This window comes from Saccoglossus kowalevskii, chromosome 11 (assembly GCF_978046115.1).
Source record: "Saccoglossus kowalevskii chromosome 11, keSacKowa6.1, whole genome shotgun sequence".
Lineage (NCBI taxonomy): Eukaryota > Metazoa > Hemichordata > Enteropneusta > Harrimaniidae > Saccoglossus > Saccoglossus kowalevskii.
The window spans coordinates 37614180-37626949 of NC_140651.1; the positions used below are offsets into that span (position 1 = coordinate 37614180).

At 34.3% G+C, this 12770-nt stretch overlaps 1 protein-coding gene across 1 annotated transcript in view; it reads left to right on the top strand.

The window, feature by feature from the left end:
• The window catches only part of LOC146737184 (uncharacterized), a 36264-nt gene that overhangs the window by 15870 nt on the left and 7624 nt on the right, over positions 1-12770 (top strand). Inside the window, exon 2 of the mRNA XM_085505362.1 lies at positions 5959-6011. Coding sequence (XP_085361488.1) covers positions 5959-6011 — 53 coding nt within the window. The remainder of the gene's footprint in view (positions 1-5958; positions 6012-12770) is intronic.

The following is a 12770-nucleotide window of genomic DNA, read 5'->3' on the forward strand; positions in this document are numbered from 1 at the left end:
GATTGCTTTGATATTACATATATAGGTACTACATGTGGCCCTCTCTCAGATTTGTTCATTTCGTGATGATATCTTCAATTCTCTAAGTTTGGCGAATATTTTTGTCATTTTTGATGAAAAGTGATATTTGAAGGTTATCATATGCATTGAGAGGGCGCCATCAGTCGGTGACTTTGTTAAGCAGCTGTTTACGAACGCAAAATTTCTGCTGCTGACATGTTTCGTTCAAATTTATGAAGCGACGTGCACTAAAAAGCGAGCAAAGACGGACCGATTTATTTGGATGCACAGAAACAGTATATAACGGCATTACAGAATGCAGAGTTTTATTAGTGCAGTGTACAAACACATGAAGTACAGAAATTGAATAATTAATGAAAACATTAAACAAAACAAGTATATGTAAGCAATACTAAAAGTATGCCATGTTTTGTTTTTGATGTAGTGCACAGCCATAGAGACTGTTTTAGTGGATAATAGTATTTTAGGTTTGCAATGTCATACTCCTCCAGATATTTATCAAGTTTTATTGAGAGGCGATTAGCTTAAGGAGGGGGCTGTGCAAAATGTTTTTTCTCCTCTTTGTTTTTGTGCTATTTTTTTTCTAATGTAAAATATTTTTTCTCCAAGATGTAAGAATGTCAAATTTTTTTCCGATTATTGATCTCTGCAGGATTTTTTCAATATTATGGAAAGCAATGTACAGTGACTCTACACACTTGGAACTTTCAAAATCTGTGTGCAAGCGTAAAACTGATAAACATGTAAATGCTAAACCATTGCATCCATCAATACTGGTTAAACTTTTTTCTTCCCTTAACATCCATAAATCCTGGTTCTTCAACTTCTTATGTCCCATATACACATATATAGTTTTTTCCTTTTTATAAATTGTCATTATCTGCAAAAAATAATTCAGTTTGCTATTAGCTTACAATGACCAGTTTTTAATTAATACACTTTGTAACCAATTTTGGAAACAAATGTTTGTGGTGTCTGTGTATGCTGGCATATTTCTGTCCTCACAAATAGCAATGTCGATAAAATGACATCTTGTGATATGTTAATTTCTCCCCAATGCAACTCAGATATACTTCCAAAAAATGATACCCGGTACATTCTGATTGAAAAAATATAAATATCGAAAAATGCATCTAGACAACAGAATAAAATAAAATCAAATTGTTTCCTAACCGAATATATTAAGGGGTTGTGCCATATATACACACAGTTTGTCTTTTGAGAGACTAGGACAGTACATTGCTGTACTTGGGAACCTAATTTCTGAGAACAATAGGGGGATTTAACTTCCTACAAGACAAGAGACAAAAGAATGTTATGTAACAATGCAGCTGCATGATTTTGTCTCTCAAAATAGGAAGCTGTGTACATACAAAATTATTGAGTCCCTCCACAATGGGAATGGCCACCATGAATGTACAACATCATCGATCCCCTGTTACTTTCACAAAATAAATAATTGTATTATAATTATGATCCAATACAATATTTGCTCTAAAATTACACTTGTGGATACTAAATCATGAAAATATTACTTATTTCGACCATTGAAGATCCCTGTAATTTACCTAAGCGCATGTGCTGCTAATAGAGTAATTATAGTAAGTGTAATATTGTTTCTATATTTTTTTTCAAAATCAAGAAAATGATATTGAAAATATAAAAACAGTTTAATTTGAAAAATGATATAATGGTATTCAGATGGTTATGATTTAAGCATAGACCTTAGAAAACAGGGACATACAACTTCTGTCTGAGACAAAAGAAAATCCAGTATCCTATGTGCAATGTGGGTTATAACCTCCCTAGAAGATTTATACATCTAAAACAGTTTTTACTAGTATTCCCATTGGTCAGTGTATAATGAGTGCACTATGCTATATATCTGTTCTAAATATGATGAAAAATCCACTTGTTATAATGACACAAATTTTCACAGGTCATTGTTTACTTTTAGCCAGTTTTGTTTCCTTGCAGAGAAACTTACCATTTTTGTTTCCCTTTCCTGATTTCATAGTGGAATAAAAACTTTATTTTTAATTTCACTCGCATCAATAGAATGGACTTGGCTATTTTGATCAAATTTAATTTTTCTGATTATATTCCAACCACAAAATTGTCTCATTTTGTGTAGCTACACCCTGGCAGCCATGTTTGGCTTATGAAACAGGAGAGGATGTAACAGTGGTGTTGACATAGATTTATTATCAGTTTCTCTAAGGTGTTAATTTGGTAGAGGATTATAACTAAGCTTACTTGAAAGGGATACCCATGGTAGCATGCCCCTGTTCCCGTTATATAGACTAAATATTTTTTTGTCCAAGTTGAGCCAGAGTACCCATGATCAATTTGGCTGAACCAGAAACGCCCAGGACTTTTACTGACTGCATATTATTTAATTTTCACCCATTTGCCCCCTGGATCTTCAATAGTAGTGTTCATGCTACACAATGTACGGGCTAATCTTGTATGTTTGAGTTCATGCACAGAAGGAAACGATGGTTAGCACTGGGTAAGGAACGCCCAAACTTATTAAGAATAGGCAAAAGCTGCAGGAATTTTAATTATGATTGCTCAGTTAGAGCATGGAGGTAGCATTGTCACCTGCATACAATGCTGTGTTTACGGGGACACATAACAATGAGAAAACAACATGAGGTGAATAATTTCTGCGTAACAGACCTCTTACATGGTCATTTTTAAATGAATCTTACTAAACAATACTACGGGAGTCTCGCCACACGTCCTGTCCTTGTCCTTCGACAATGTCGGCACATTCGTAGGACTGTCACCCCCATGGATCGAATGGTATTGTCCTATTGTTAAACACTAACCAAAATTAGTAAACAACATGGCGGACTCGACTCGCCGGAATGCCCGGGCGTCGATCATAAAAAGTGTGGATAGCTGCTCGAATTCGCCACCCCGGTTCAAATTATGAGCATAAACGAATATTATACAGTACAAGGATTGCTGCCGCTGCCCCGCGCGTTAGGTATTCCCCCTATTCGCCTCCGCGCGTGCCCGGACACTCCCTCGCGTGTCCGGGCGTTAAATAGTAGGACCCGGAATATAGTAGTAAATCTCCTAAATGAACATTGAATACAATAGTTTTTTTAGCCGAGCTAAGCGCTCATGCATGTTTTGTTTTACCTGTGCTAAGGCTCTGGACTGACCAGATTTACTCTGTACTTAGTATTTCTTAGCCTGTGTTCATGCAATTTTTTTCTAGCACAGGCTAAGGTATTGGACCTCTTAGCCTTTGCTGAAGAGCTCTGCGTGAATACTACTAATAAGTGTCTTCTGTTTATTCCTTCCTTAGGCGCATACTTCACTTCACTTCCCTTTTATATTGATCTCTACAACTCATTCAAATCAAATTAGGCTCAAAGATGGGCAAAATATATTAGATTTAATTGAAATTTAGTTTAAATCCACGCTAAATTAAAAGTTATTTTGAGTATGGGAGTTTTTTTTGTGCGCAAAGAAAATGAACTGTTGCACACTGTGGGCATATATCATCTTATACTAGTTTACAGGAAAAAGGGATTCTGTATGGTATTTGACGTTATGGGCATAATATATATAGTTCATACATGGTTACTAAATTAGATTTCTCAATGTACAGTACACTATTGTTGGTATTGTCTGAAGAGAAAAAAAAACAATATACATAATCTTTGAAAATTAAAAAAAAAAACATTTTGCAGTCAGTTAAATTATATTAATAATTTGAAAACATTGGAAACAAATTTACGTTGATGTTTTTTGCAGATTTCAGGAGTTGGAAATAACCTTTGTTTATACTTTTCTTGTATTAACAAACATAGGAGCTAATCCTCATTAACACCTAGGTACTTGAGCTTGTTGTTTGACAATTATGAATGATAATGAAACAGTACTTACACAGTGAGCCATGACTGAACAAAAAATTGCGCATTTATTTTTTTCCAAAAAATAGGTATGATAGTACATAAAGCAAATGCCACAGTGTTTTTTTAATTTATATAATTTTTGAAAAACAAAAACTAAAGCCCCAAAAGACTATCCTGCTACATAAACAGCAACAAAAGTATCTAATATTGTATTGAAGTCATTGTAAAATAATTACAAATTCATACCTTGATGTGCCAGTTGCAGTACTGCAATCGTCCTATGATTCAACACCTAAATACTCCGCAGGTTATGTAGTCCACCAGCAGTCACTGGCATCAGCGTTACTATAAAATTTCACTGGGGATCGAGGCATTATTCGCGAAATTTCATTTAAGTGTACTTGCAAGCGCCAGTAAAACTTGGAAATATAAATTCCCACACGTATATTGACTCACACGAGGTAGAAGGTTTTTTTCTGGGCCATTATATTAGTGACATGAACAAAAATACTGGTCATGTTATGTATGTATGGAATTAAAAAATAAAATGACCATTATACTGCCCATCAAAAAAAAAATGTCATCAACTCCATCATTTAAAAAGCAATTGTAATTATTCTGACCAGTATAAAAAACATGGGTCATTAAAACCACCATTTTAAAAACACTGGTAAATATTTTGGCCACTTAAAAAAAATCTGGTCAATATTCTGGCCATTAAGATAATAGTGGCCATTATAATGGCCAGAAGTGACTTTTCAAAGGGGTCTGAGGGGTGTAAAAAACAGAGTTAAAGTAAAATGAAAAATTATTATAACCTCCTCACTAACCTAAAAGCACAAATAAATATTCAAAAGTTTTGAAAATTAAAACTTTCCGAAACGCGACGGAATTTCCGAAAGTAATCCGGACGCTGTTATGAGTGATTGTCCATCGTCCGTCGTCGTCCATGTCAATGTTTTACTTTTTAGCTCCGCTGTTGATGAAGTCGAGTGGAACTTATAGTATTACTGATTGTTAGTTGGCGTCCGGCGTCGTCGCCGTCGTCAACTTTACATTTTCGACTTCTTCTTAAAAACCACAAACTGTATAGCTGTGAAACTTTCTAGGAAGGTACCTTGGATGCTTGTCTCTAAGATTTGTTCATTTCGTGTGGATATGTTCAATTGTCTTATTTATAGCGAATATTTTTGTCATTTTTTTCTGCTTGAAACCGCTAGCTTGAATGGTGGACCTCTCTCAGATTTGTTCATTTTGTGATGTTAAAAAACGCAAGTTTGATTGCTTAGAGATTACATATGTAAGTACTACATGTGGACCTCTCTCAGATTTGTTCATTTCGTGATGATATCTTTAATTCTCTAATTTTGGTGAATATTTTAGAAATTGTTGGTAAAAACTGATATTTTCGACTTCTTGTTAAAAACCAAAAGTCTGATTGCTTTGATATTACATATATAGGTACTACATGTGAACCTCTCTCAGATTTGTTCATTTCGTGATGATATCTTTAATTCTCTCATTTTGGTGAATATTTTAGCAATTGTTGGTAAAAAGTGATATTTTCGACTTCTTGTTAAAAACCAGAAGTCTGATTGCTTTGATATTACATATATAGGTACTACATGTGAACCTCTCTCAGATTTGTTCATTTCATGATGATATCTTTAATTCTCTAATTAGTCCCCGTTTTTTGTCTTTTGTAATTTTATGAATTATTATGAATATAAATATATAATATAAATAATTTGTGCTATGCTGTTTTCTTGCTATAAATCATTAATTGTCACATGCGTAATACATGTACCTCCATCGTAATTAATAATCAACTTTTGTTTTATTCTACTTGACATACCAAAACTACACTTATTACTCACTTTATAACAAATAATGGTGTTTAACATTAAGTACACAACAGGAAGTGTGTATTGCAAAATGCAGGATAATAATTCAAGTGTTCGTTATCCACATTTCATCTAAAACTAACCTTCACTAATGTTTGTCTGCATATTTGACTTCAATGTAGAATGAAGAAGTTACAATGATCTTATTTTTCCCATAGAAACACAGAGAGTAACAATTGTATTGTGAAATATTGTCAAGAAGTACCATCTGGTAAGTTTAAAAGCTGCACCTTGAAGCCAAAGTCTAGACTGTCGACAATCCTCACGCCTAATTTGTTATTACTAATTGTTAGCCCCCGCCGGGCGGGGGATATTAACTTGGGTCGTGTCTGTGCATACGTGGGTGCACATTTTCACGTTACCAGCTTTTTCTCACACATGTGTGATCCAATTCAGTTCACAGTTGGTATAGAGACAGGAATTGATGGTACTATTATGCACATCAAGTTATTTTTTCGATTCTTTCAAGTTTCACTGTGTTTTTTTTTAATTTTTAACATTAATTTTTTCTTCAAAACTGCTGGAAAATCCGACTTTTCCCAAAATTACCCGAGTTTAATCCGAGTTTTGATGACGCATACGCAGTTCTCGTCCCTTGGAAATCACAGTCATTTTTGTGTGAGGATATTGTATCCCGGAATTATATCTTTATTTGCGCAACGCTTATATGGACAAAATTGTGTCTCATCAATTTCAAAGGTAAGAAACTGTGCTTGTTATGGTATTTATACACTTTGAATTATCGTTTGTGTCTCGGGTTTGGTGATCGTGAGAAGCTATTGCTAACCTGCCTTTTTATTATTGTTGTAGGAACTGATTATGTATTGTGTAAATTGAAAGTTTACCTCGTGATTTAAGAGGTTTGCAGTGCTCTCACCGGGATTCAAACGTCGTGGTGGTGTCGGCGCAATGCTGCTCTGAGACGCTTGCCAGACTCTGCCTCGCTCAAAATCATTATCGCCATGCTTGATTTCCGCAACATTTACATTTGTTTATGATTTCCACAGCTATTGTTCTATGAGATGCGTCCTCGCTGTTCATAAACAGCCATAAACAAGTTTAGTTGGGTCGGCATGTACTCATTGAAAGTGTTGGTTTATTTACGTAATCCACTGATCATGCCATATTAAAAATATGTCGCTAATCAGAGTTATTTTTTTATTGGCGAAAAACTGCGAACTCAGCAAATTTGGTTGCACAACTTCCCTTTATCATATACACCCAGCGACACCGATGCCAGCTGACTGTGGCTACATGTCCCAAATAAATGTACCGGTACGTTTATTTTTTTTCCCCGAAAAATTACACCCGGTACATTCTTATTTGGAACGGTACGTTTATTTATTTTTCTAAATCAGGCCGATTAAAAAAAATCATGCCTTTTTCCCATGAAAAACGAAGCCAAAAGATTGCACTAAAACAGCGGTAAATCTCTTCCCTGTTGCTTTCACCATGAGGTCGCTGAACTGTCATTAACATATTTAAATGTTTATGGTAATTTGAGCACATGGGTACCATCCAGCATTTTGATTGGTTGATTAGTGACTTGACCTATCTGGTCAATAAACACGCCCCTTGTGCATGGATATCATGGCGGATATCGTATGGCATTGAGCGTCAGCATGTAACCGAAATCATTTGCTTACGATAAAACTAAGTTGAATTTTACTTGCATTTCATAACAATTCAACAAATTTATTTTTTGTACGTTAATATAATCACCACTGAGTACTAATCAACAATTGCAACACTTCGAAAACAAGCAAGCTGCCGTACCGTGATCATTTGCTACTAACAAAAAAAATAATGCATATTAAATATAGTGAATATTTTTTGTTGTCATGTGAACAGTTTTTTTGATTGATTTTCCAACATTTCATGACGCCCATTGTAGAACCAAATTAAGGCCTTTCACTCCTCCTTGACGCCTATTTAAACGATTATACGGTATCTTGTCGCCAGCCACGAAGGTCACACTAGTAGACGAACTTGATTGATACTGCCGACCATTCTGTGCATTTTTTATCGACGCACGACGCCACACAATTAGAGAAAAGTATTGTCCTTGCAACAATTTCGCGCAATACGTCACCATTGTACAGTGACTGATTTTAATAATAATAATATTATAATATTTATTCAACATTAAAACAAACTACAGTGAGTTGTTCTATGGTCGTATAAAAATAAAATAAACTACGTTAAGATACAGTAAAGTAAACAGAATGCTAAATAAAGCTAAATAATATTACAAACACATATAGAATCACAATAAACTTGTATGATACAGTACAATACAATACAATACACAAACTAGTATTGCTAAGGAGTGGGAAATCACATTCACATTAGAGTCATAACTATGGAAAGAATATTTTTATATTTGGTGGAGCTGCTCATATATCATTTGCATACATTTTTGTATGTATTGTGCAGTTTTCCAGCCAGTCCGACTCGAGTAGTGATTGGTTTGCTATTTCATTACATCTTACGGCCTATTGCTAGACATGCATCAATTGTTGTCCATTTATATTCCTAATGCAATTTCTTTCTGGCTGGTATAAATTGATTGATTGATTGATTGATTTATTAAACCAGAAAATTATGTATACAATTATTGAGATATATAAAGGGGAAAATTAATATACATGGTAATATGTACACAATTTGAATAATTCTGGTGTGGACCATGAAAATAGTTCAGCAAAACTAGTCTAGTTCATGGCCCTATCACTTAAAATAAATAACTAGTATGAAAAGAAAGTGGTATTGTAACATAAGTAAATTAAATATCTAAGTTAAAACAAAATAGCAGTAAGTGGTAAGCATCATTTGGACGACAGGATGCTCACTGTGATATAAGCAATTTTTTCAGTGCTGTTTTAAATTGGTTTCTATTGCGTAAACCTTTTAATTTGACAATAAGGGAATTCCAATATTTGACTGCTGAATATGTGAAGTTATGTTGAGAAAGTGATAAATTTATTTTCATGACTGACAAGTTTCCACTGGAAATGGCTGTTGTTGGGTAAAGATGGGAATGCTGATCAATATAATAACTGATATCATGGGCAAAGTGATTATTCTTAAGGTCAAATATGAACAAACAAGTGTGAAGTTTGCAGAGTTTGTGAATGTCAAGGATGTCAAGCTGTTGAAAGAGAGGTGCAGAGTGCGTATATAAATCAGAGATGTAATAAGTCCTACAAGCTTTTTTTGTAAACTTAGAATTGGTTCAAGTAAAGTGGGGTAAGTATGTCCCCAAATTTCAATACAATATGTTAGGAGCGGGAGAATTAAACTATTGTATAACAAGAGGAGGATAGATTTTGGCACATAATGTCGAATACGTGATATAATACCCACTTTTGAACTGATTATTTTACTTATTTTTTCAATATGAGATTTCCATGTCAGGGATGGGTCGTTGGTTACACCCAAATATGTTGTAACCGAAGCACCCTCTGCCCATGTACCATCTATATCTATTTTTCCTTCCACATTAATATGGCGTCGGGGTGTTTTCAAAATTATATAATTTGTTTTTTGCACATTAATTGTAAGTTTGTTGGCCTTGCACTATTTCACAACTTTGTTGAAGTCTTCATTTATTATGTCGAGGTCAACAGTCTGGCTTTTCAAGAATTTAAACAGGTTTGTATCGTCAGCGAACAGTCGAAAGTTAAAGGCGTCAGTCGCTTTATTGATGTCGTTAATATAAATAAGAAAAAGTATTGGTCCCAAGATGGACCCTTAGGGAATTCCGCACTTGACCGTATTGGAGAATGACGAGGTACCATTAATATTTACGGCCTGTTGACGGTTTTCAAGATAACTACGAAACCAAAGAAAAGGAAGACCCATAATACCATAGTATGTCAGTTTTTGTAAAAGAATGTCATGGTCGATTGTGTCAAATGCTTTTTTTAGGTCGATGAAAATACCAAAAGTAATAATCCCTTCATCCATGCTATCAGTGACTTCCGAGATTAAATTAGCAAGGGCGAGCTTTGTGCTGTACTTTTTACGAAAACCGTACTGAGTATTTAAAAGAATGTTAAATTTGTCGAGAAATGCCAAAAGTTGATTTTTAACCACAGATTCAATTATTTTACTAAGCACAGACAATACTGAGATTGGTCTATAATTATTTATATAAGGCAGATCCTTTTTCATAAATATGTGTAATTTTAGCATATTTTAATGCATCTGGGAATTTGCCCTGGGTCAGAGAGCAGTTGACAATATGTGCGAGTGGACCGGAAATGATATTAATAGCGTCAATCACAAATCTTGGATGTATGTGGTCATATCCCAATGTTTTTTTTGGGTCCAAACAATCAATTTCCTTCATAATATCATATTCAGTGACTGGATGGAAAAATAATGAGTTGGGGTGATTTCCTGACAGATATTCATTAAACTTAGTGGGCGTGGTTATTTTCGCTGCAAGATTGGGTCCTATATTGGTAAAGAAATTGTTAAATTAAGTTTTTTGATAATAGTCCGTTTTTATTGTTGTTGGCCATAATATTTTTAGGTGATGTCATGCTAGACTTTTTATTTAATAGCTCATTAATTGTCATCCATGTTTTGTTCATATTTTCACTGGCAGACAAAAATCGTGTATGGTAGTATTTTTTTTTTTGGCTGACTTAAGCAATTTTGTCAAGATATTACGGTATTGTTTATATTTATTTCGAATTTCATCATTATTTGGCAATCTTTTCATTTTACAATATAATTTAAATTTTGATTTAGTTGAAATAATTAGCCCCTTTGATAACCAAGGTTTGCGTATCGGGATCTTCTCTGTATTGACTTGAATTAATGGGGCGTGTTTTTTAATAGTACCTAAGAACAAGTCGCAAAAGGTCGCATATGCATAATTAATATTATTACAGTTATATATGGGTTGCCAGGAAATATTGCTCAAATCGGAAATGAAATCGCTTTCACTGTAGCGTGAAAAGTCATATTTGTGAAATAATGTGTTATGGTTTAGAACATGGTCAAGGTTGTATAATGGTCACTGATATCGGTTTCAATACTACCACACTCGATGAAATAATCTGTAATATTTGTAATTACGTGATCAATAATGATGTTTGTATTCTGCGTTACTCTAGTTGGGGTATCAATTGTTTGAACAAAGTTATAACTATTCAGTAAGGCAACATAACTAGCGCAGGAGTTGGGATTCGTGAAATCAATATTGTAATCACCAAATATAATACATTTTTTGTCTTTGGAAGACATATAATCTAGACACTTTTCGAAAGTATCTAGGAATTCGTGAAGGGGGGTATTTGGCTTCCTGTATGTAATATACTATACAAACTTTTTGTTTTCTATGATCATGTCCACAAATAGTGACTCGCAATGACTGATTTCAACATCATTAACACGAGAAAAGGACAATGAGTCATGAATATACAGTGCAACACCTCCACCTTGGGAATGTATACGGTTGGAGGTGATAAAATTGTAGGATGGAATATTGAATAGCGAGCAATCAGTCTCATTACGTAACCAAGTTTCTGTTAGTGCAATCATGGATAGTTTGTTTTCTAATACGCTAAGAAAACTAACAAGGTCATCAAAATGTTTACTAATTGATCTAATGTTTAGATGGAAACTGGAAAATGGATGATATTTAGGGTTTGATATACCGGTAATAGCAGTATCTATACCTGTAACAAATTGCTCCACACTATAAGACTGGCAGTTATATTTGACAGTTGTTTGTTCTGTATCAGCGGAGTTCATAGTTAGTGTTTGTCTTACCGATGGAACATTTACAAGTTAGTTGATTTGGTCAATATCATTTGCTGAATGGACTTTTACAACTGGAGATCCTTCGACTTTTCTGGCAAATATCTTCCCATTTTGAGTCCAAATAAATTTCCATTTCGCGGCTTTGCGTATGTTATTTGTTTCATGAAAAAGTTTCTTGTTATTTTCGGTAAGCTGCTCGTTCATATAAATCCGTTGGTTTGTTCGTTGTAATCCTCCAATTTTTATATCTGATGTAGATTTATTATACAAGTTCTTCTTTGCCTTCTATAATTTATTTCTGATACTTCTTCTTGTAAAGCGGGCAGGCGATATTCCCAGGTGTATTATTAAGTAATATGTTTTCGTACTGAAAAGACGATGCACAAATATCTTTTTTAATTAAAACAGCTAATGGGAGCACATATGCTACAACCTCTGCTTACTTTTGACTAAATGTTTTTTGTTTTTTTCAGGTGCAAAGCCAGAATTTTTTTCTGAGAAAGCAAAGCCACTGGAACTGCATATATTACAAAAGCATACTATTCCAGGGATCGAAATACCCCGGTGCACACTGCACTATACACATAGATTATTAGCTAGTGCAAGTAAACTCAAAATATAATGTGCACACTGTGCATGAAGAAATTAACACAACATTTTCTCATTATATTCACAAGCCTAAATTAAGTTCAACCAAGATTGTGAGACAACTAAAAAAAATCAAATTATTTTATTTAAACTTTAAAAATGATGCATTTTACAACAAGTTTTTGCAGGTAAATTTCAAATTCAACATGCACACTATGAATGCAGGGAAAAAATTCTATTTCAATCCCTGTATTCGCTGCATGTCTGACAATTGTATAAAGTTTTGCAGGTCTTCTTTTTTGACTCCCGTGTGCGAAGCACAAAAAGGGAGTCTTTGCAGTCTGTGTGTCTGTCTGTTCCACTGATATCTCAAGAACCATACATCAGTTTTTGATGAAACTTGGTGCATAGATGCTCTGGGCCAATGCGCAGATTTGATCAGGTTTTTGTAAAAATCCATGCATATTAATTACCTAATTTGCATGATAATTAGCTGATTTTTAGCTGTTCCATGACTGTTCCACTGATATCTAAAGAACCACTCATTGGATTTTGATGAAACTTGGCACACAGATGCTCCAAACTAATGTGCAGATTTGATTAG